This window comes from Diorhabda sublineata, chromosome X, assembly GCF_026230105.1.
Source record: "Diorhabda sublineata isolate icDioSubl1.1 chromosome X, icDioSubl1.1, whole genome shotgun sequence".
In the NCBI taxonomy this organism is placed as follows: Eukaryota; Metazoa; Arthropoda; class Insecta; order Coleoptera; family Chrysomelidae; genus Diorhabda; species Diorhabda sublineata.
The window spans coordinates 14,018,198-14,043,189 of record NC_079485.1 but is presented as its reverse complement, the minus strand read 5'-3'; the positions used below and the strand labels follow the sequence as shown (position 1 = coordinate 14,043,189).

Here is a 24,992-nt window from a genome sequence, read left to right as displayed (position 1 = left end):
ATAGTCAGCCAGACTTCGCTGAACACTATGTAACCTTACCTCGGCCATTCTAAAGTCACTCATGACGGGCTAAACTCTGGGTAACCATACCTCGGCCATTTTATTGTCAGCCAGGCTTGGTAGAATTCTGAGTAGCCCCACCTCGGTCATCCTATAGTCAGCCAGGCTTGGCGCAGAACTGTGAATAACTATATAAGGTGCTAATATCTTATCCATAAATGAAAGTAATGTTTATCTATGTATAAAATTCTTTTATGCATCAAAGCCAATGAAAAATAGAATAATAAAAAATAGTATCATAGTGCATTGATATAAATTTTTCATAAAACTATTTTATTAACAAACAACCAGCCTGACCAAGGGTTGCAGACTAGTGTCTTGGGTTTATCTAGGCAACCAGGCCTGGTCTAGGCTTGCAAACCAAGCAAGGGATATTGTTATGATCCCAGAGTCTCACCAAGTTTGGGTCAATAACGGCTTCCAAGGTAGGGCCAGAGTTGTACATATTTGGCTCAAGTCTGTGCCCGTACTGGCTCCATCGTAAAATTCTATATGGAACGGGGTCGAAGTAAACATTTAATTCTTTATCATGCGTATTTGTTTTATGAAGGGATAGACAATATATTAGTTTTGAGCAGTATTGTACACGTGATAACTCATAAACAACAATGCACGAGACATATATAACAAACTGAACAAGTATAATATCATAAACGGCTAATATAACCCCATGGTATTCGTCGAATTGTAACAAAACTACTTTTGAATACCTGCCATCAAAACTCACTTCCCTACTTTATTACCACATAAAACACGGTTCTAAACTGCAGTCCTGCACATGCATTTACCCCACCGCTTAAAGTCGTAAATGACTGCCCCTCCGGCCCCGCTGCACAACGAATGCAACTTACTTTACATCGCCGGTTGCAAGACTGACAGTTCGACAGTTGATTTCGCGAGGAATCGGTCGACACATGGTGAATTTTCGTGTCGGTACACGTGGAATCGCAAACGAACCTGTTGCTTGCAGTTTTCACGGTCAGTCTGAACGAATGTGCGAGTGCAGTGACTCCAGTGTATGAATTATTATGAATTAAAATATGTCCGACTCACAAGAATTTGATAATAAAATGCATGTGAACGCTTCTAGTACTTCCGCGACCCCGAGAACTCCGCCGAATTGCGCTCGATGTAGGAATCATAGAAAAAAAGTCGCTCTTAAAGGACACAAAAGATACTGTATGTACCGTAATTGTATTTGCGAAAAATGTAGATTAACATCGGAAAGACAGCGGGTTATGGCGATGCAAACTGCGCTGAGACGCGCTCAAGCTCAGGACGAAGCCATGCTAAGAACCGGAAACGCAAATCAGGAGGATTTCGCTCTGGATCAGCACAGCCCTCCGTTAGTTACCTCTTTGAAAAAACGCGTTGATTGTGATTCTTCCGGTTCTTCGCAATGCTCCGAACAACCGCTTCCTACCAAATTAATGAAATTGACGCCGGTTCCTTTAGCTGAACAAAGTCCGCCACTCATTACCTCCATTAAACGTAGGATGGATTGTGATTATACCAATTCGCATTGTGTCGAACAACCTCAACCGTCTTCTAAAGTTGTTAAATTAACTTCGACCAGTGAAATGCCCTCTACTAATTCCGCCAACATGAGTTCCATGAACGAATGTCATTCTTACTCAGAACTTAAAGGTAAGTCATCAAATAAATTTTATTCAGATCAAGTTGATATAGATTGCGGAAAAAACTCAATATAAAAGATTTAGCGAGGTAATTATGTAGACGGTGCCGCGAAAACAGAAGTCTAGGAAGCGTAGAGTTTTTTAAATAATATTCTCAACCAACTCCCGGTGTTAAATTGTTTCATTAAAATAATTTATGATTTGGATAATTTATAATATGAAGAATATAAAGTGAAAATAATTATAATACATTTTGTAGCTTATCTTATTGAAACTTAGCGAATATTATTATCAAATTGCTGCTCTGATGGTTTTATTATTGGGGCTTACAGAGATCATTGAACGGATTCGTCTTCGGTCTTAAATTTCAACAACTACGCTTTTTTTGCTAATCACAATAAAACTTATCTGAGTGGCATTTTCAGAACAGCGTACAGAAGAATTTTCCCGATTTTTTTCCGTGAGTTAAAATTAATTGTGAGACAAATTATAACATTTTTTTGAAAACAACATTATTAATATATTTAGGAATCGTTGGTATCGATAGTAACAACTATTGTAGAGTTGTATTCAGTATTTCATTCTTTAGAATTAATGATGTTAAAGTAGACGGTTCGCATATGTTTTGATTTCCCTGATGGAATATCGCAAGTGATAAGGGTTAAAAATTTATTTATATGGATTCATTTACATTGGACAGCACTTTTTAATTGCTAACTTTGTCTGTCAGCTCGCGCACTCTCAATCGACGATCATCCAGTGGATTTTGTTCAACATAGCTGAAGTCGTCACCTCATTTGATCGACCACTGCGATGCAGGTCCTAGCAGGACGTACGGCATTGTTTAAACTAACCAATATTTGACTGTTGATACTGTTTTGACGAAATGAAATAGAAGAATATGATCAATTACAGTTTTTGAGATCTCGTAATTACATGAAAAATTAATACTTGACATGGATTTCGTAATAAATCACTAAATTATTGGCTTGTGCCGCTAGCTCTAATATGTTTTTAATTACGATGTATTATCATTACTTTGAAAATACAATGTTCTGAATTGAATTCTCATACTTTTTGCGTTGTTTTCAGATAAGTATTATAAAAAATATCGTTTATTTAACGCCCAGGAGTTATTTCCAAACAATTACATGTCAGTTATTCTACTATAATTTGATAAAGGTGGTAACGGTGTTTTCACTCGCTTCTTCCGTGGGATTTATTTAATTCTGTCGTTTTCAATTTATGTTTCTTTTTTTGTAATTCTTCGCGTTTCTTTTAACTTGCCATAAGACTTATATGAAATTTATGACTTCGTTAAGCTCCTTTATATTTTTTATAACCCATTGAAGATCTAGTTTCACTCATAATTAATATATTGCAAAATGGATTTATATAGTAAGTAATATCTAATTATCTTTTTAATAAATAATTTAACCATTTATCAATATTTTATTTATAAAATTGTATACTTTGTCATTCACATATCTCAAGCTAGTTGGTAACTAGATTTATATTGAAATTACTGATGAAAATTTATTATTATGATTTATTTTTTAAAAAAATTAGTGCTACCAACCTCAAATATAATTAGAAAATTGAGATGTCAATTGAAACAACTTCGATAAAGTACGGATCAGTGCAGAAACTGCACACCAGACACTCATTTTTGCACCATGTGAACTTCTGGAATCTCATCTGGTCTAAAAAGCCTATAAATCGATTTATATTTCCCGACAAATGAAAAGGTGATGTTGGCAGTTAAGGAGCTAGTAGAGATTACATTGGAAAATAAATAATTTTTTACCAAATGTTTTATATTCTCTTCGTTGGACCAGGAACTTCTGGGATCATTTTGGTACGTCAACCGATTCCGTATGAGCTAAAATAATGCTCTACACTTTCTCTTCTGTATTGAGCACCATTTTTAATCAATAGTTTCTAGTAATCAATTATTTAAGGTTTACGTGACAGGTCTGTACTAGTTAACTTGGGTATGACAGCGCGCACATAGAGACACCTATGTTCCAGTTTCATTACTGTTTATTTCTAGCTGTACTGTACTAATAGTACTTCTTGAGTAATAATGCCTTTTGTACACATATCCTAAATCTGTTTTAATACTTCACCCAAATTAATTTCTATAGGTAAGTTATTAAATCTATTGGCACATGATGTCATTTCGCAGTAAGGGCCCGTTCTATATTTCGTCTCTATAAATACAATATAATACTATGTGAAAAAAAAAACGAAACATGTCGATTTTTATTCTTAAATTGACAATTTACAGTATGAAAATAATATTTCCATCCTGCACATCCTCTGAAATATAAGCAACACCTCGAAAATTTTAAATAAAAAAGAGGGTCGTGTGAGGCCTCGCTGGAAAGGAATTTAAGTCCTCTGGTCATCAATATAAAGTTGTTTGAATTTGGTGCAATCATAACTGAGAAAATTGAATTTGGAGATTTAAAATTTTGATAATGTCTCTATCACAAAACTTTACGTAGAATGAAGATAATAATGATAATCTTCCAATGTACTTCACAATTAAATTAAATGTTCAAATTAACTACCATTCACTTGACAATAACCGAAGCGATTTTGGAATTCTTCTTCATTTTGTACGACCTCGGGGATTATTTTGTTAATTTGTTGTAAATTATCTGGTATATTAAAATATAGTTAAGATTTTAAATTTTAAATAACCTCATAAGAAGTTATAGAGTCCAATCGGGGGATCTAGCTGGCCATACGATCATTTCACGTCTTCCAATCCACCTATTGCGTAAAACCTTTTCTAACTGTATGCAAAATGCGGTGGAGCTCTATCTTATTGATAGTAAATAGATCTATCTATCTCATTTGGATGATTAACATCAGGAAAAAGTCTTTGTATTGTAGGCTAAGAAGTTAATTAAAACTATTCAGATAAACCTCACCATTAACTGTACCCTCAAAAAAATAAGGACCAGTAATTTTATTGTTGATGATACCAGGCCTAATATTCACTTTTTATTATATTATTATATTAAATGTGATTCTCATACATCCACTGAGGATTTTCTTTGTTCAAATATCTACGGTTTTATTTGTTAAACGTTCCGTTTAAATGAAACGTCGCTTCATCAGAAAAAACTGTTTTGTTTATGAACTGTGAATCTGCTTTCATTCTATCCACCATCAATTCACAGATTCCTTGCTTTCTATCAGGATCATCTTCATTTAACTCCAGAACTAATTGAACTTTGTAAGGGTGGTTTTTTTCTTTATGAAAAACTATCAAAATAGATCATCGTCTTATGCGGATTTGCCTCAATCTCTAGAAGTACATCTAATTTTTTTTCATCAGTAAATTAAACGTTTCTACCTGGTTTTTTAATATTTTTTGCATGTCCAGTTTCAGGAAACTTTTTTCAATTTTGCTAACTGTAGACTACGAAACGTGTTGACCATAGTATTTATTATTAAAAATTGTTTTATTACAATAACCAATCATAATTAAAGTGTCTGTTCTTTGAGTCTCGGAGAAATGAGTCATAATTAAATTTAATACGCGCTTAAATATTATACTAACAACTTTTAGTAACTTTAAATACCTAAATGACAGCAGCCTACTAGATTCACATCAATTGTTTATTTAGTTTTTTTACTAATATTTTAGTATCTTCAAAGATTTTTTCCTGAACAGATACAACAAGATTATTTCTAAAATATAATTTAATAGACCAGGTAATACTGATGATTTAAAAGTTAGGATAAATGAAAAAATTAACAAAATGTTGTACGAGATTTCCAAAATCGTCTCAGTTATTGTCAAGAAGTGAATATTGGTTATTTTGAACATTATATTCATTCTACGTAAAATTTTTTTGTAGATATTATCAAAATTTTACATTTTAAAAATTTTTTCAGTTAAGATTCCAACAAATTTAAAAAAGAAGGACTAAAATCCCTTTCCAACAAGGTGCCACACGACCCCCTTTTCTAGGAGATACTTATAATTCAGAGGGGGTGATGGAGGGTGATAATATTTTCATACTGTAAATTGTCAATTTAAGAATAAAAATTGACTAGTTTCAGTTTTGTTTCACATAGTACTTAATAACGCTGAAATTGAATTTATTCAAAACATATGAACCGCGTAGTATATTCAAAGCTGCTTTATACATATTTTTACGTCAAAAGAGAGTTGACACTCATTTCTATTTCACATTTTAGTGCTTGTTTTCGCCTCCTTTAGAATATGGGTGGAAATTTCATTCAAAACCAGCAGAAAAACCGTTCCTTTCAAAAATAAGTGAAAATTTTCCATAGAGGTCAAAATTAAGTTTTTAAATTTACACCCTGTATAATTTATCATGATTTTCCATTTTAATATGTTCACATTATCAAAAAAAAACTTTCAATCAAAATCAATGTGACCAAAAGATGAATAGGTGTCAGCCATGTTGATTTTACAAGAAAATGGATATAAAAACAAACAAAATCAATAGAATAATTAAAATTGATAGTTTTTGTTAGGTTAGGTTGAATATAAAGAAATTGTATAATTATTTTGGTATGTAGAGACGCCTTCAATTGTTTTCTTACATTTCCATACATAAAAGGAAGGTAGTTTCAATTCATTTTATGTAAAATCAATTGCCAATCTTCACAAATTAAGGACGTAGATAACTCCATAGAATACATTTTCTTTTCACAGCCTCGCTTACAACATTTGTATGAAATTTTTCTTTTTCTTCTTTCTTTATGTAATATGCTATTCATATGGGCGATAATGAAAAATGAATCAATGATTCTTGCAAAAAAATTAGAGTGAATCCGAAATTTTCATATATTAAAATTGCACCATTAACTGATCTAGATCGATTAGCAACTACTGTTACAGCAGAAAAATTTTAAATTCATTGGAATATTGTGGCGATTTCAATAGTCCAAGTTAGGAAACCATAGATTACTAATCATGGATCGATAAACATATTCCGTAAGCTCCAAATGGATCTCTTTGAAATACAGATGGTTCAAAATTCACTTAAACGAAAATGCAAACTCTTTATACTACTGTGGAAATCAGTCAACGAAGTGGCTACCAGGATAACCAGGTATTAAGGAAGCATAAAGCTTTGCCTAAAAACGGGTATATCATATCATATCATATCAAGAACGAACTAAATGGATGGATGGAAGATCAGAAAAATGAAGTTAGTCGTCTGCTTCGTCTAGTACCATTGTTTGAAAGTAGTCTTTTGGAGGCATATATCTTTTTAGATGGTGAGGGGTTGGAAAGCCAAAACGATTTCCTAAACTATTTAGGGAAATATTAAAATGCAAAAGTTTTTCAAGCAATCCTGTGATTAATAGTATTAACTGAATTATAAAACGTATTTGGATCGAATAGTTGAAGATGGATAGAAACCAACTTATTTCTTAAGATACTGTATTAGCTTCAATACTTAATGGTATATGGGATCTATTTGTATAATAATTCAATCCTAGTTGAGAATATTGAGGTTAGTTCAAAATTTTAGAGTACGTTCTATATTTTCAACTTCAAAAGTATATATTATATTCTATTGAATGTACTTTTCTATTCTCTCTTATGTGTTCAATTTCTATCAAGAAATTTAGACCAAAAAAGTTTTTTGCAGAACAGTTTTATTAATGCAAATTTGGGACAAACTGTATAGTTTTCCGTTTATAGAAATTTACTTAATAAAACAGTAAAATCAACATACTGCGAATCTCAAGCGAATTAGTATTCAAATGAATTTATGTACTTACATTTGTGGGGCTTGAAGCAATATTTATAAATCGATCTGTCTGTATCCTGTAGAATAAGAATATGAATTGTGTATGTGTGAATTTGAATTCCAAATTTTCATAAATGGAATAGTCTAAATTTCAAGTTATAGGAACTAATAATATAAGAAAAAATAATATGAATGTTTCAACTTCAACAACTTTTGTGAAATCAATATCAATGGATGACTTGAAAGGTTTTCAATTTGTAGAAGTACTACCTTGTATATTTTAGAAAACACAAAAATATGTTAAGCTACATTGGTATCAAGAATACCCAACGTTTCAATTCGTCACTGTCTTCTGCTAATCTTTTCAACTCAATTAATTTTGTCTACTTCTTTATCAATAGTTTCTGTATCGTTTCTTTGTATAAGTTTCGATTCTCTCGTTTTTTTTATATTATTGTTTGTGCTAAAATTTACTGTTCTCTATTCGTACTTCTTTTTTTCTTTTTTCTTTTAAGATCTGCTGCATTTCCTTTCAATCGATTTTTAATCATCTTAGTTTAGCAATTGCAACTTCATCAGCTGCAGTTCTAGAGAAAAATCTAGTGAGGGACATATAGGTTAAGAGTCAACCAAATGTCGATCAGATCAGCTGATCGATCCAACCTCTTCGTTCTCTGTGCATATTTCCTTCGATTATGGCAAATGGTGGGTAAAACACCAATGCCAATAATTTCTTTCTCGATAGCACAGTTAATTTATACCCCAGGGGTCCACGGGAGACTCAACGGGGGTCTACGTTGGGCGTGACAAAAAACGGGGGTCCACAATCGAATCCAAGAAAATTTATTTGGTTTTGATAGTGAAGAACTAAAATTTTGGCTTGACTTCTATCAATACTGTTACTTGTAAAAACTCATTTCATATTCAGTAAAACGTATCGAGTGATTTTTTAGGGAAAAAATCCATTCCATTTAGAAACGATGGCAACAGATGGAGCTTCCTCCGTGGTCGGAGTTTATAAGCAATCTTAACAGAATTATACCAGGGGTAACCACCATCAACAACTACTAGCGATAAATTTTGAGTGATATATTGCACCAATCGCTTCAATTTGTGATTAATACAGTTAACAAAATAAGAACCAGTGCATTGAATACGCGCTTATTTGCATAATTGTGTGTCAAAATGAAGAAGATTTCCAACGATTGCTGTTACATACTGCTGGTTGTCAAAGGGTGCAAGTTTATCAAGATTTTATTTACTCTTTGACTCATTTTCAGAGTTTCAGGGAAGTAAAAATCCTGATTTGAAAAAAAACCTGATCAGTTTCAAAGCAGACATCGCGGACACGGATGGACTCAATTTAATGAAAACAAAGAGTTTCTTGGTAGATGGAAATTTATGAAGGAAAATAATGGTCGGCGCGAATTTTCACAGTTTTCAAACTTGTCACTGATAATGGGCTAATGGGAATACAGTAAGACACATTAAAACCTACTAATTAGATTGTATGGAATATGAGTCTACGCTAAACTGTTGGTTTCACCATCAGGCTAGATACCAGTTTGTTTGGGTGGAGCCTTAACCTATTTTTATATCTTATGGATGAGTTTCTTACTTCTGCTTCAACTGTTGGAACTCACGAGTTATGACAAAGTTTGGCACAAACCAAATTCGTAGGACCTCCGATTGGAATCACTCCAAAATTTCAATAATGGAGTTGGCTGCTATTCCTCACAATGGGACCCAGTAGGTCCATATGGGCTTGAGGATTGTTTTGTATATCAGTAGTTTTTAAAAGATAAATAAAGATAAATCCCTTAGTTTCAAACCCAATTGTTGGTGTTTATATAAACTGCCTTAAGGAAATTCGGCGTTTATTTTGTAAAGTGGTGTTTGTTCATCATGGTAGTTAACACAGAAATGAGGTGGAATGAGGGATTTGGTTGTAATTAATAGGCAAGGATTTTCTGATTTTCAATAAAAGGCCATCATGCTAAATCTTATCAAAGGCATCAGTGATGTCTAAAAATGCTGCAGAACAATATTTTCTGTTTTCAAAATCTTCGGTTCTTTTAGTTACACGATGAACTTGCTCATTTGTTGCGTGCTCGTATCTGGATCCAAATTGATGATTTGGTATTAAAGATCTTTGGTCAATGATTGGTTGTAGTTTTCCTAACAACTTGCCCATTATATGTAGCAGATTTATTTATAGGTCTGTATGATTTGACGTATTCCAGAGGCTTACCTGGTTTGGGAAGTAGTATAAATTGAATTTAATTCTTTCAGTATTTTAGCTGTTATTAGATCGTATCCAGCGGCTTTACAAGGATTTAGCTCTGCCCTGATAGCGTTTGTTTCTGGCCCTATGGTGATTTTTCAATCAGAAGTTCTAGCTGTAAAAGGGATAGAAAAAATTCAATAATTTCAGCATCTTTGTTTTCATTGGGATCCATTGTAAACGGCTTTACAGAACGGGGAACCTGGCGGTTATTCCTGCCAATCCACCAAGCACATCCCTCTAATTAAAACCATCCCTTACAAGTTTTATAAGTATTTCATTTTGATTATACTACGACTGTTATAACAATAATGAATAATAGTGTAATTATTTATATATTTGAATAAATACCTACAACACAAAAAAATTTATTATATGGGACGTTTTCTGAATCAAAATTGTGAAATTTGATTGGTTCTTTAGCTGTGAGTCACTGTGTACCTCAAAAAAGTAAATTTAGATGAATTGATTCTTTCGATTTACCAACTTTGTTTTTTTAATATTCACTCAGAGCATAATCACTTAAGATTTAACTTAAAAATTTGTTTATTTAATTATATTATCAATTGTTTTTCGAAAACTGTTAATTCGTCGTTGAAACTCAGCCGCAACGCAAGTTTCCATGAATAGATCTAATCATTTTTTTTCGAGATTTGGAAATTGGTAGTTACGTATTTGCACAAAAAACTTTGGAAACCAACGATTTATACTATCATGTATAATTGATTTACGCCTTAAGTTTTACAGCAAGAATAAAAATACTCGATATTCTCCTTGAGAAGATTTTTCTATGTAATCAATTTTGCATTGAACTTTGTTTCTTATTCTCCGGTATGTATCACGAAGTATTGATAAGTGGTATGATTATTATTAGTCAGTTTGTTCTATGCAGACGTTTATATTTCATACAAGTGATAAGTCACGAAACTTAAGAGATATTAGTGAGAATTTATTAAGATTTAGGACGGTATGTTTGGTAAACAAAATGACTACAACAAGCGCAGCTGCTTCAAGATGAGTTATACTTTTAAACAAATAATGTCAACTAAGTTGAAAACAAAACATATCAAATATCACATGGTATCTGTTGTAAATAATCTGCAACACAAAGATTAATTAAGGGAGCGATGCGAAGGAATCATCAGAAGAAATAGATCACTGGATTCACTGGCCAAATGAGAGGAAAGAAAGTTTTTAATCTGCTAACTATCAATTTTAATTAGCTTCAACCTTACAGCTAACAAAAAATAAAGATAGCAATATCAACTTAGAGATATTCGAAAGAGAAAACAAGTACTCATGAGGTTATGATCAGTACACAAAATCAGATTAGAATTTACAGATCGTGAAGCGACAACAAAAAGAATAACGAGGACGACAAGTGAAGCCTCAGTGACAGAATGAGAGTCAGGATAGTGGACAAGAACTAGGAAATTAAGATTTGATGAGATGGTTTAGAGAACGTTGAAAGAATTACAGAAAACAATTGAATGGAATCAGGGATTAAACAAACAAGGAGACCATAAAAAGATAGTATGGGTCTAGAAATCCAAATTCATAACCAAAATAATAACGTCCAAAGGACTGTAGCGACTATAGACTGATAAGTCTTATGAGTCACACTATAAAATATTATTAAGAATCATCTACGGTAGAATCAGAAATAAGTGCGAAGAAGATCAAGACGAAATTCAATTCGGCTTCAGAAATGGGTTGGGAACACTTTTTGTATTGAATATATTGCCGGAACTAACGGAATAACATGACAAATTAATAAATATATTAAGGGAAAAAGGAGTTGACAGTTCCGACGTGAGAAACATCGAAAAATTATATTGGCAGGAGTTCGAATCAACGGAAAATCGACAGAATAATATAAAATCTGAAGGGGGGGGGTCAAACAAGTTTGCATACTTTCACCATTTCTGTTTAATTCGTATTCAGATAAGATCTTTAAGCAAGCTAGACACACCTTATCATATGGACGGTAAAGTTATAAATGCAATCAGATACGCGGACGATACAATTGAACTGTGTGAGAACTTGAATGGACTGCAATGCATTTTAAACACCATTGACAGAGTGGAAAGAGAGATGGGTCTAAACATCAACTGTTATAAAACAAAATATACGGTATTTAGTCGCTTGTCTTGCTACAGGAAAACAGACAAACGATTCAAAGAGTGTCCAGTTTCAAATATCTTGGTTGCTACATTACTAAACAACTGGAAATAAAATGTAGAATTGGATCATCAAATGGTACATATGGTCAGTTCTCTAATATGGTGTCGAACCATGGACTTTAAAAATATGTACCATTAATCGTTTAGAGGCTTTTGACGTGGTTATATAGACAGCTAAGAAAACAAACGATGCAGTCCTTAACAGAGCAAATGCGGTTCGTGAGTTGGTGGATAACATGCGTGGTAGCCGGTTTAGTATCCTACAGTTTATTATAATGGGTAAAGTTGAAGGAATTGGAAGGAAACAAGCCTCTTGGTTGAAGAATATTAGAGAATGCACTAGGATAAAAGAAGCAGGACAGTTCAAGATAGAGAGTTTTGCCATGCTGATCGCCAACGTCAACGGGACGCTAAGAAGAAGATAAGTTTACCGTCTCAAGAAGAATTTAAATATTCGAAATTAAACAGAACATGCTCCTATTACAAAACGGAGAATACAGCTAGCAGAGCTGAAAGAGGAGGACCGTTGTTGGTGGTATGCCAAAGAAATATCAAATATTTTGAAATTTTTGGCAATTTCATGAAAAAACTCAATGCGATTTTCGCAAAAGTCCTCGATGAAGCGGTTGTTGTAGTAAACTGACAAAACAGAATGTTCAAGTTTGTTACTAACTTAAGGATGTAAGCGCTGTTATAAAAATTAATGGATTTTTTGACTATACCTTGTATATAATATTAAGTTACGTTTAATCTGGTACATTTATTGTATTTATGATATGATATCTCTGTTTTATACCATTGACTGTTTAAGGAACAATTCCTTATATGGAAACTTGCTCATGCTTGAGATTCTTAAATTGTTTTTGGTTCTTCACATTCTGACAAAGTTTTTGTATGAAAGGCGTTGAAGTAAAAAATTATAATCACAGAAAATGCTTACTATACTATTTTTCAAATGTATGTGGTTCGTATCAAGGTAGCAATCAGTGAAAACAATTTTAAACAAGTAATTATCGATACTAAATAATTGCAATATTCACATAAAACTACTGAGAATGTTTTCTTCAAATTCCAGTCGGTTGCTTTCTTGTAGTAATAATAAACTACCACTTTTATTAATTGGAAAATTGATATATGAAGGTATTCCAGATACTTATTGCTAGAAAACTTTCAAATACGAGAAACGAACAAAAATAATTTCATTTGAAGTGTATATGGAAAAAAATTAATATTCGTATAAGCTTTATCCGCGGGGGTTGATGTTAACACATTACTAGTAAATTCTGAGTATCCTCTGAAGGTTTCAAATAACCATGCTTTGTTCAGAATATGCACTCCGCTATGAACGCCCAGCTTAACTTACTGCATAGTAGTGAACACACTGTTCACACTAACATAAAACCAACATTTATAGTTTCACCCTAATCTAACCTAATCTAACCTAACCTAATCTAACCTAACCTAAACTAACCTCAACTAACGTAACATAACCTAACCTCACCTAACCTAACCTAACCTAAACTAACCTAACCTAACCTAACCTAACCTAACGTGCATTTCGATAGTCAAGTTATCGTCTTCGGAGAATAAAGGTAAGTATATGATAAGTTCATTACCCTTTTTATAATGAGAATCGTCAAGCTCCTCAAAATAGCTATTAACTGCAGACGTTGCTGGAAAATCTTTGACTACCGAGCCATTTTTTCAAGTCTGGAAACAGTAAATAATCCTAGTGGGCAAAATCTGGCGGATAGGAAGCATGAGGTACCAAAAAACCGAAGCCATGACTTTGCCTGCAGATGGAACGGTCTTTGCCTTATTTGAAGTTGGTTCTCCCCTTTCAGGTACTTTTGGGATCATCCTCGAAGGTGCGGTTTGCCAATGAAAGTGGCCTAGTTTTTTAAAAAATGACTTCCACTTCACAAGAAATTTGTTGCCGAAATATTAATGCAAATGTGCCATAAAATGTCCAACTAATTTATTTGAAAATGTGATAAAATGATCAGAAACTTGATTCAAAATCACTATGTAAGCACTTAAATACTTATTTTCCTAACAAGTGCGGAAAGTGATACTTTCCCGCACGTGACTACAGTTATTCCGAACGACACGGAGCGGAGTTCGGGCAAGCGGTCAAGTGCGGGAAAGACACTTTACGCATGAGTTAGGAACATTATTTTTTCTACGACCTTATATACGAAAAAGTATACCAACCCATTTTTCAAAAATTATTTTATTCTAACAAACTAAACAACATACAAAACTAAAAACTACTAATTATTATAAATATTAATATTGAGAACACAATTTGTTGCATTCTGTAGACTAGTAAGAATTGCCGGTCCAGTGGAGTTATTTGGTTTCAACTGGAAGGTAGATGACGTCGATGAGGATGGCATCAGTTGCAGGTTGCATAAAGATGACGATGACGGTGACGGCAACGGTTTTAAGTCATTTGTAGTTGTAGTACAGAGAGTTTTATTTGATTTTTTTTCCTTCTGAGTCCTCCAAATAGCCCTCAGCGACAGTAGTAGACTTCCAGCCACCAAGGCGCTTTAGGTTGGTTATTTCTTCGCCGGAGTCTGCTAGGAACGTTGCTGAAGAACGTCTGAAACTGTGTCTTTTAGTAACAATTACACGCCTGGGTTGTCATAGCAACTGATATCAAACCCGGTTTGATAGTTGTTTTGTGACACTCCTTTGAAGAATGTACATGGTTATATAAAAAATATCTTTATTATTTTATATTTTCAAAAAATTAAAAATGCTACAAAAAGGTAAAAAAGGTTTAAATTTTATTAGATGCACTATTTCGTAAATATTTATTTACCTGTAGTAACAATAGTTATAACCTCCGAGGTAAAAAACTATCTAATAAAGTCTAAATTTGAATATTTTTACACTTTCAAAACTAAAATGCGTGCGGAAAAGGGGGTTAAAACGATTGGTCGTAGAAAAAAATTTTTTCATAATTTTTGATTTAGTTTCAGTGTTTAGTGCGTTTTTCCTTTTCATTAAAAATTTTTGAAGAAAAGGTAAAAAATAAAAATTGAAAAATTGAATATCGTTAATTTTTTTTCGTACATCGGGTCCCTTTTTTTTAGAATCACTCCTGTCATTTCTTGTTATTCAAAATTGAAGTAATTATATTTTTAATGAAACGGTTACTCTTGTCCTGATAAACGTGTGGTTTTTTCATATTGTGATTCAGTTACTTCCAAGAGAACAGATTCATCACCAAATTACGATCGTCACCTCTAGGTCAGGCCCAATACTTCTTCTACATCTTCTTCTACATCTTCTTCTATATCTCCTCCTACATCTTCTTCTACATATTCTTCTACATATTCTCCTACTTCTTCTTCTACATCTTCTTCTAGATACATTATTTGCAATTCTTCGCATGCAAGTTGTTCTGATTTATGTCAAGCAGCCTTTGTACAAGATACTCTATTTTCGCTATTTTCTCTTTCTCTTGTATTTTTTAATTGAAATTATAATTTAATATTGAATTGCCTATTGCACTAATCAATTAGTCACCGAGTTAATTTGAATATTAAACTGATTAATCAACCCAAGTACATTGGAAGTACATTTGTTAATTTGCGGTACTTACCTATAAAATGTACACTTACCGATAGTAGGTACTCCTAATTGGTTGTTTTCCGCCATTTTCTAATAAAATATGCACCAGTAATAGAAGGTTGATAAAAATGTACATTTAAATGGTACAATTATATGTGAAGTAACTGTCAATCAATTAAAGTCAAAGTAAATGTAAAAACTCCACCCAGTTGACTTAAATAGATAAAAACCACGCCTTCTTCCCCCCAGTCAATCAAATATTTGGATAAAATTCCGTATTTTGAAAACTTCTTTTAAAACTACACCCAGTATATATATATATATATATATATATATATATATATATATATATATATATTAAAATTGTTCTTTTCGTTATTTAGTTAAATCCTTCGTCCACGGTGGTTAATGTGAACACATTACTTATAAATTTGCAGTATCGTTTAATAATCTCTTATTTAACCCCTTTGTCTCTATACACCACTAACAACGTTTCTTTCCTTTCTATTTTTCTATCAATTTTTTCCCAAGCGCTGGAGTCTTAAAAAATCTGATTAGGACGGTTAAATTGATACACGCTAATTTAAATCTGAAGATTGATGGAAGGAAGATAGACAGAAAGCTTTCCAGAACATCCTTTTGAAACAGACAAATAATATAAAATATTTATGATTTGATATGACTGTATTATTTGTTTCAAAAGATTCTCCATTAAGATCAATACACTTTGGCTCGAGTTTAAATAAATTCCGATTGAGGTACCTCCAAAACATGTGATTTGAAAGTATCAACCGCTTCCCCATTAGTTCTAAAATATCTCCAAGTCGGGAAACTCTGTCTTTTCTCGTTCCTTTTAAAGGAATCAGTTGATTCTTCCTCAGACCTGTAGATAGATTTGAGCTAGAGTAAACCATACTCAGCATTCAAAACAAGACCTGCGGCATCGATGAATTATCGGCTAAGTTATTTTTGAATTTTTCAGAAGTGATGATTAACGTTTTATGTTTTCTAATCAACGAATTCTTTAGGGGCTTTTCTGTCATTTTCCTTTCCTGTCGAAGGTAATTGAACGACTAATGAAAAACCGTCTATTACTCTTTCTTTTTAAACATAAAATTTTGATAGTGCAACAATTTTATACGGTTGTGATTTCCCTAAGGCATTCGATGTTGTTGATGATGAAATTCTGATTAAGAAACTAGAATATTATGGGATCCCAGGTGTTCGTTCGTACAACAGCCGATTTTTGATGACATTCACGAAATTCATCCTGTAGCGAAGTGCGACCACGATTGAATTCGGAAAACCAGCTAAATACAGTGAATCGCTTCACCAACAAAAGTCGTAACAAGTTGATAGGTACACGACGAAACTCATGGCATGAGAATTTTCGCAATTTAAATCTATTTTTTGTTTAAGATTAATGTTTAAAATGTGTTGCCATATCTCAAAACTTAAGTAGCAACCCTCGTAGTTTGAAGAGATAGATACTTACACACAGAATATCGCTATAAGGTTGAATTTGAATCAAAAACTATAACTTAAACTAATTGTAACTTGTAATTACATAAAGAGTAGCAAACAGAAAAATAAGAGACAGATCAAAGAAAAATTTTTTCCCATGTCTCTTCTTTGAAGCAGCTTTTTACTTTCTTGTATGTAATTCATGTTCATTTTTCCAAAATCAAACCTGGTAAATGGAATGAGACATCGAAAATATTTCTGGTAATATTTGGGTAAACATAAATTGTATGATGGAGTTCTTTATCGGTAGCTTGTTAACCAGATGTAAGCTTACATCTTACTGTAGTTGGATATAAATATATTTAGATAAGAAGCGAATGTCCTTGACATTACTATCTCACGTCATTCACATTGATATCTAAACTTAATGTGTCAAGTGTTTGATTTTGATAAACATTAAAAAACTAGCTAGTTAACAGGTAACTGGTAACGAACTTTACAGCTCCGCAAGCGAAGAGCCCCATTGTAAATGTATCGATATCTTAGTTATTTAGCTATAACCTCAAGCATATAAACCTCAATTCCGAAAAGATACACCAAACTGAGTCTAGTAGCTATTATCATGTTATGGATGATTACATATCTTTGTATACAATTTTCACAAAAAATTAGAAAAGGCTAATCTAAAAATAGATAAAATTTTCTTTTTCTGTATTGTGGAAACGATAACACAGTTTCTTTATGGAAATCTACTGTGAGAATACTATTCTTATCTATAGATAAATATAAACATAAACGTAGTGGAATGAACCAAAGAAAAAGGATTTAATTCAGAAAAATTCACAACCATATTCACCGACCATCCAATAGTTCCAAAACATGACATCTACCAAACTCTCAACAGTCTCTCTTATCTGGCTTCAATCGCACACTGGACTTGCTGGAAACGAATGTGCAGATCGCCATATCAAAGAAGCTACAAAGAATCATCCTGAAATCCCAGTTCAGCAGTTTTGAAAATAAGAGAAGCTATGACAATAAGAAGACTTCGCATTAACCACACGAAACTTACTCACGGCTATTTGATGTCGTCAGAAAGCCGTCCTGTCTGCCGAACTTGTCAAGTTCCTGTGACTGTTAAGCACGTCCTCACCGACTGCAGAGAATACTCTACCGCATATCAACAGTTCGATATGAAAACTAACCTCAAGGAGACACTTAACTGCCCAACGGAAATGAAGAAAATCGTGGAGGTTCTTAAAGCCACCAAGCTGTATGAGAAAATATAAATAATTTACGTATTGTAATAGATTTTGTAACAGTCCTTTATTTAACTTATGATTGTTTTTATGTGCCAATGACCAGCGCTGTCGAGGCACGTTAAACTGAAATAAAAAAAAATCAGAAAAAAATTTAGTAATAGTTCAATTAATTTGTTGCCTCCAGTATTTCCAGTCTTTGTCTATTTCTTCTTTCTAATCGGTTGCGTTATTGAATTTCCTTAATTCGTGGTTCATCGGCTTGACCCTTCTCAATATTTTTCTTTCATTTATTCTCATCTGGATCATCGAAATGAGGTTAGAAAGACAGCAGAGGTTACTGGCTATGTTTTAACGAACTCAAGTATCTTGAATGGTTCCTTCTTGCTCTCATAAGCTCAAAATATTCTTTGTATTGCTTTGTTATAGCAAGAAACTCTGTCACTAGGTAATTCCGAGTTATTTTCTAACAGAACCTGCGTTATATCTTCGGCTTATATCTACTTTCAATAGATACTTCCACTTCAATGAGAAAGTTCAGTTTATTTCTTAGCTATTTTAGTATTAAACTTTTTGAACTGATCTATATTCGTTTACACAGTAATGTTCTGGCAAGCATATCAGCCTCCTTGGTTCGCGAATGAGCAGGACTCTAATTAAAAATATCTAATTAGTCTTGCCTACTGAATACACCACCACTACACCAATATTAACAATTAAACTATCTGTCGCGCGTTTCGATAACGTTTCGTCTTCAAGGACAGTTTCTTCAGTCTCTGAGGACGATATCTTGGTTATAGAAACACGTGTCAGACAGTGTAATTGTGAGTGTTGGTGTATTCTGTATAAATATCGGCAACGGTTGCAGAAATTTCAACTTAGTCTTGCTAGATTATTCTACGGAATTATTTGATCAACTTTGAATTGGTATCCAGGAAGCTCAAAGGATTGTTTTAGGTTTACAGGTTGGAATAGATTGCATGTCGCTTTTCTTGTAGTTTCACTTCGTACTTATTTCAACGTATTTTTTAAGTGAAATAGCTTTCGCCTGTGTACTATTTAATGGTGTTTTCCATTATAAACTTCTACTTCTGTCTATTTACCATAATTTTTTTCTTCAATCACAATTCTTTTTTTCCCAGTACCAATTATTTCTATCTCTTAAACTCGATATTAAAAATGTAATTGTGAAGTATTTTCAACGCCAATAGATATTTTTAGTGTCATTTCTACGCCGCTGGCGCACGCGCAATAAATCGTTATCATGTGGTTATAATATGTATACAATGATAAGTGAGATACTGAATTTAGTGCTGATATGTCTAGCGATATACTTAGACTCCAGGATTTTTATTATTTGAAGAAGATTAAATTTTTTCATCTCTCATCATTCATAAACCGCCATTAACAAGCAAAGAAAATTTAACAACAGAGCTAGTGACGTTGAGTTTCCAAATCTTTAATTCTTCTTTTTACCTTCTTCTGCTGTCAATACGAGGATGGTCCCAGAAGTACCTGGCCCAACAAAGAAAACACAAAAATTTTGGAACACTGGAATACACTGGCGAGCAAAAAATTGAGGTGACCTTAAAATTTTCATGTTCTTTGATATTTTACATTTTAATTATTCAATGATTTATTCTGAAAAAGCAACAAATTAACATTTTCGGCGAAATTCAACATTTTGTTGTTAGGGAAGATATGGAATGAACAAAATAAAAAAAACTTGACACTAATAACGTGTATTCCCTCCTCTTGCATTGATGACTGCTTGAAGTCGGCGCGGCATACTTTGAATTAAGTTGCGGATCACATTCTGGTCGATGTTATCCCATTCCTGCAACAGCAACCTTCTCAGGTCCTGGGCTGTTCTTGGTGCTGGTCTGTGTCTACGAATCAGTCGTCCCAATTCGTCCCAGACATGTTCTATGGGATTCATGTCTAGGCGGCGGGCTGGTGAGTCAAACCTCCTAATTTCTACCTCGTCCATATACCCCCCAACAATTCTGGCTGTATGTGGTCTCGCATTATCTTACATAAAAATGCCACGTTCCCCCATAGTCACCATGAAAGGCATAATATTGTCTTCTAGCACCTCCGTAAGGTACTTGTGAGAGGTTAGGGAGCCATTTTCTATGAAGATTAACTCTGTACGAGCTTGTGCAGTGATTCCCGCTCAAACCATAACTGACCCACCGCCAAATGGAAGACGCTCGTCTATGCAAACTTCAGCATATCTTTCCCCAGGTCTTCTCTACACTTGTCGACGTCCATCTGACACAGTGAGGCAAAAATGCGTCTCATCTGAGAACAATACTTAGCTCCAGTCATCATCATTCCAAATGAACGCCATCTCTGGCAAATGTCAATCTTGCAGTCCGATGGTGGCGTTGCAACGGGGGCCTGTAGCCATTCTTCTGCATGACAGTCCAAAAAACACCAGTGGACACCAAAAAACGGTCATATCGTTGAGTGGTAACTCTTTTTCACCCAGACCCTGGTCTTCTAGTGATCCGGTCAGTCTCCAGAAAGCGCTTTGCATACCACAAAGACTCGCATCAACAATTCTTGCAGTTTCACGTTGTCCTCGACCATCTTGTAACAGCGCAAGAATTCTTGCCACAACAATCCGATCTAAAGGCATTATGGGCCTGTTAAATCACCACACTTTGCAATCGCTAAAATTTGCTTTAACGCCTACTAATACTTATCAATATTGACGCTAAAATTATTCGCAATTCTTGAATTATTCGTAATTTCTGAAGTGACCGCAATTTTTTGCTCGCCAGTGTATATTTATTTTTCAACATAATCTCCTTTTAGCTCCATACACTTTTGTTGGAAAATCTTTGACCACCGAGTCACTTTTTCAAGTATGGGAACAGAAAATGATGCGAGTGGGCTAATTCTGGTGGATGTGTGAGCTGGTGCATTCTCTTGATGAAACAACACTTCCTTCTTAGTCAAATGCTTAATTTTTTCGCAAAAACGTTGCATAATACACCCCCCCCTCCCCGGTTGATATTTTTCTCTTTTTCAAGATAGTGAATTCAAATTATACCAAACGCATCCCAAAAAACCGACGCCATGACCTTGCCTGAAGAAAAAAAGGTCTTTGCCTTCTTTGGACCCCATTCTCCCTTTCTCATGTATTGTTTTGATTGTTATTTTGTTTCGGGCGTGAAGTGATGGACCCACCATTCAACCATGGTTATAAATCAACACTAAAATTCGTCTTTATTTCTGTGAAATGTTGCCAAACACTCGATGGAAACATCTTCACAATGTTGCTTTTTGTTTTATTGTTACCAAACGTGGCACCCATTTTGTCGTGTCCAAATTTTCAGTTAATGTGTGATGTACCGCACTTTTTGAAATGCCTACTATGTCTTCTAGCCCGCGTACTCTTAGTCAACAGTCATCCAGTACCGCTTTGTGGGTTTTCTTCAATATTTCTGGAGTCGTAACCTCATTGGGTCGACCACTGAGATGCTAGTCTTCCCGGGTCGTACGGCCTCGTTTAAACTCTGCTATCCAATATTTTACTGGTGATAACGAAGGAGCAGTCTCACCCTGAGTAGAATCTAGTACAGCTTTGATATTGGTTGGGCTAAGGTTTTTCAAATAAGAGTATTGTATAACGATAACCACTAAAAATGTTCACCATTGAAGACGTCTTCAAACTTGAAACTTATGCTGTATAGATTGTGTACTTTCTAATACAAGCAACTACTGTCAACTAGGTCAGGTCAGGTACTTCTAAAGTTACGATTAACATACCATCTTAAGCATTGAATTGCATGGACTCCACGTTACCCTAAATTAAATAAAATAGACTCATTTTTTGGGGGATATATTAAAAGCTTAGTATATGCATTATCAGTAAACACAAATAAATGAATCATCGATTCAGTTATTTGTGACGCTATAAGTCAGAATCTTGGAATACTCAAAGAAATATCCTCCGTAGACTCCGAAAGTGTGTAGAAGTGCCCACTTGTGTTTTAATACCTCCTGTTAGTATTTTGAATAAATAATTACAGTTTATGATAACTTTTTTCAGAATGTTTCTTTATGGCGAACGTTTTACTTAGAATGTACAACGGTCTACCAAACTACATATCTCCTAAACCATAAATTCTATCGAATTAAGCTAAGAGTAACTTTTTGTTGAAAAATATATTGAAAAATTCATTTCTAGATTGTACAGGTTGTCCCTGTAAAAGTTACGGATTGTTAACGATCGGGCTTTAGCCGCCTCTGGCCTTCATTGATATCGAGTTTAAACAAAAATTTACCACGGTCTTAATAGTCAAAAGAAATAATCTTAATTGATAGCTTCTGTCTTAACTGTAAATATTTAGGAATTAAACGTGCTGAAAAAACAATTTTTCCCTTCATTAGATGGAGGTGTTGATAAACGGTTGGTTTGTTCGTAACATTTCTTGGTATTCACCTAAAGTTCAGCGTTCAGCAAAGTTTTATCTAAAATATGTCTGCAATACCATATTAGTCCAGTCAATAAATCAGTGAAATCGGGCTTTTGGTACTTAAGGCTGAAATTACGAGAGCGGTTCATATATAAGCGAGACAAACGCTTTGACACATTCATTTATTATCGAAAATATTCACAAAAATTTATAGCTTTCATATAACCCTCACTAATTGCAAATTCATGCCGGTATGGAAAAATTCGTCGAATGTTGAATTTTTAACATCCGAGAACTTCTTTCAGTGGTTCAAACATGTTATAATTGCAGGGTGATAAGTCCAGACTATAAAGTTTCCCTTAGTCAAGTTCTGAGGGGTGAGGGAAAAATTGGACATGTATTTTCAGTAGTTCAAAGTAATTTGCAGTAACTGCGGACTTGGTTGTCTTCGCTTTGACTGCCACCTCTTCCTCCTTCTCTTTAGTCGACATCTTGCTTTCAGGAGTGTAATAGTGTATCCATGTATCGTCTGTAGTGAAGATTCGCGGTAAATAACAGTACCTCCCCGCCTTAGATTTCTCCAGCAAGTGGCGAGGAACTTCAAGCCGTATGAATTTTTGCTCCAACAATTTGGGAACCTATCGCGCCGTTATTTTGGGGTCGTGAAAGAGTTCGTGGATGATAGAACATACGCTATCAATACTAATACCGATTTCAGCACAAAAAACGAACGATAATGCGTTGCGCAATGGTAGTCGGCAATTGACGGCAATCCACTAGTCCACGTGTGAAACATGCATTAGCTATGAAAATTGTGTCACAATGTTTTAAGAGACCCAGTTAACTTATAATCAAACCGCGATCTAAAAAACCTAAATACCAACGTCGCTTTTAGATCTTTGTTCTTAGCCACACTAAATGGCACTTACTTTGGTAGGCTAAGAAGAAAAGCAATTTCGTTTATTGCCATTACTGGCTTCATGACGTTAAGAGAACCCCATGGAACCAAATCATTGAAGCTGTTGGTAATTTCTTCACAATCATTTTTGCAGTTGCAAATGACCTAGAAAAATAAAAAAACTGATAATACCAAAATTTGTAGAAGACGATCTTCATAATATCAAAAACTACAAACGAGTATTCAATTTATAATGAATTGGCTATCAATTCTAACATGGTTGATAGGTGAACGTTTCCCTTGTTTATATGGTTTTCCATTCACACGAGCTTCATTCTCTTGTTCCCTATTTCTTTTAATTTTTCCAAATTCTTCAAGAGACAATGCTTTACGGTTCATTTTGAAAATGAAATAATTACTTAACCAACAGGTAACAACGAACAAATTGAGGGAAGTTAGCTGTGGTTGTTGATACCTCGCTTTTGAACTACGATGATTTGTTTAGTGGACTTGAACAAGTATTCAATGCATTAGCGATTATTTCCACATCATTTTGCATGAGAAATTTTCTGGTACCTAGATCACTTTGCTGCGGAACGCTTGAATTGCAAAAAAGAAAAACTGTATTGAAAATGAAGTGGTAAAAACATATTTCACTGGATATTTTTATTCATTTTAAAGTCGTATCTCCTAGAAAACGCATTTCAATCTTTCTGATGACTGCATATTTTGACAATTTGTCTGTGAACATTAAGAAACTGTTGTTTATAGCATTGCAGCTGGTTTTGAAAAAATTTTAAAATTTATACACAACGTCTACGTGTTATTTCACTCAAATAATTAACCTTCCTCCAAAGTCAGTTGTTTTAGTGCAACTTATATTATATTGCCCCACGATTTCCACGAGGTTTTTTCCGCATAAAAAATGGGGAAACATTACAAAAAAATACGGAATTCTCGTTTATTGATTCCCAGAGACATTTTGCCAAATATTCTGACGATAAAGTCTATGATGGAATTTTTTTCGTATGACAACGAAAATTAGTCAGATTACCCAAATAATAAATTCAAACTGAGCATGCATTATTTGAAGGAGAATCAGCTTGTAAAGAACTTTGAAATTTATGTTTTAAAACTATAAAATTTAGAGTTAAAACTGTTTTTACTAGTAGCAATACTGATTAAATACATGTTTCACTCCCTAAGCTTCTAAATAATCAATTAATGCATTCTAGAAAACAACAAAAAATCCTTTATGGCATATAATCAACATTAACATTTTATTTTGGATTGCTTTCTATACAGAAAACAATTTTTAGATGTTTTGGTAGATGGATTTTCTTCAGTTGCGTTTTTACACCATCCTCTTATCCGCTTTGGCACTCTTCTGAAGATTTATCAACCTTTTTTCAGATAACGAACATTTGGAAAAGCTTTCA

At 33.8% G+C, this 24,992-nt stretch overlaps 1 protein-coding gene across 5 annotated transcripts in view; it reads left to right on the top strand.

Moving 5' to 3' along the window:
- Nucleotides 1-930: 930 nt before the first annotated feature.
- The window catches only part of LOC130451776 (protein doublesex), a 152,492-nt gene continuing 128,430 nt past the window's right edge, over nucleotides 931-24,992 (top strand). For 4 of the 5 annotated variants that reach the window (XM_056791012.1, XM_056791011.1, XM_056791010.1 and 1 more), the window contains exon 1: nucleotides 937-1,707. In XM_056791012.1, the coding sequence (XP_056646990.1) occupies nucleotides 1,101-1,707 (607 nt within the window). In that variant the 5' untranslated portion in view covers nucleotides 937-1,100. Of the gene's footprint in view, nucleotides 1,708-24,992 lie in introns of all 5 variants that reach the window. The other variant, XM_056791009.1, reaches the window with a different exon arrangement.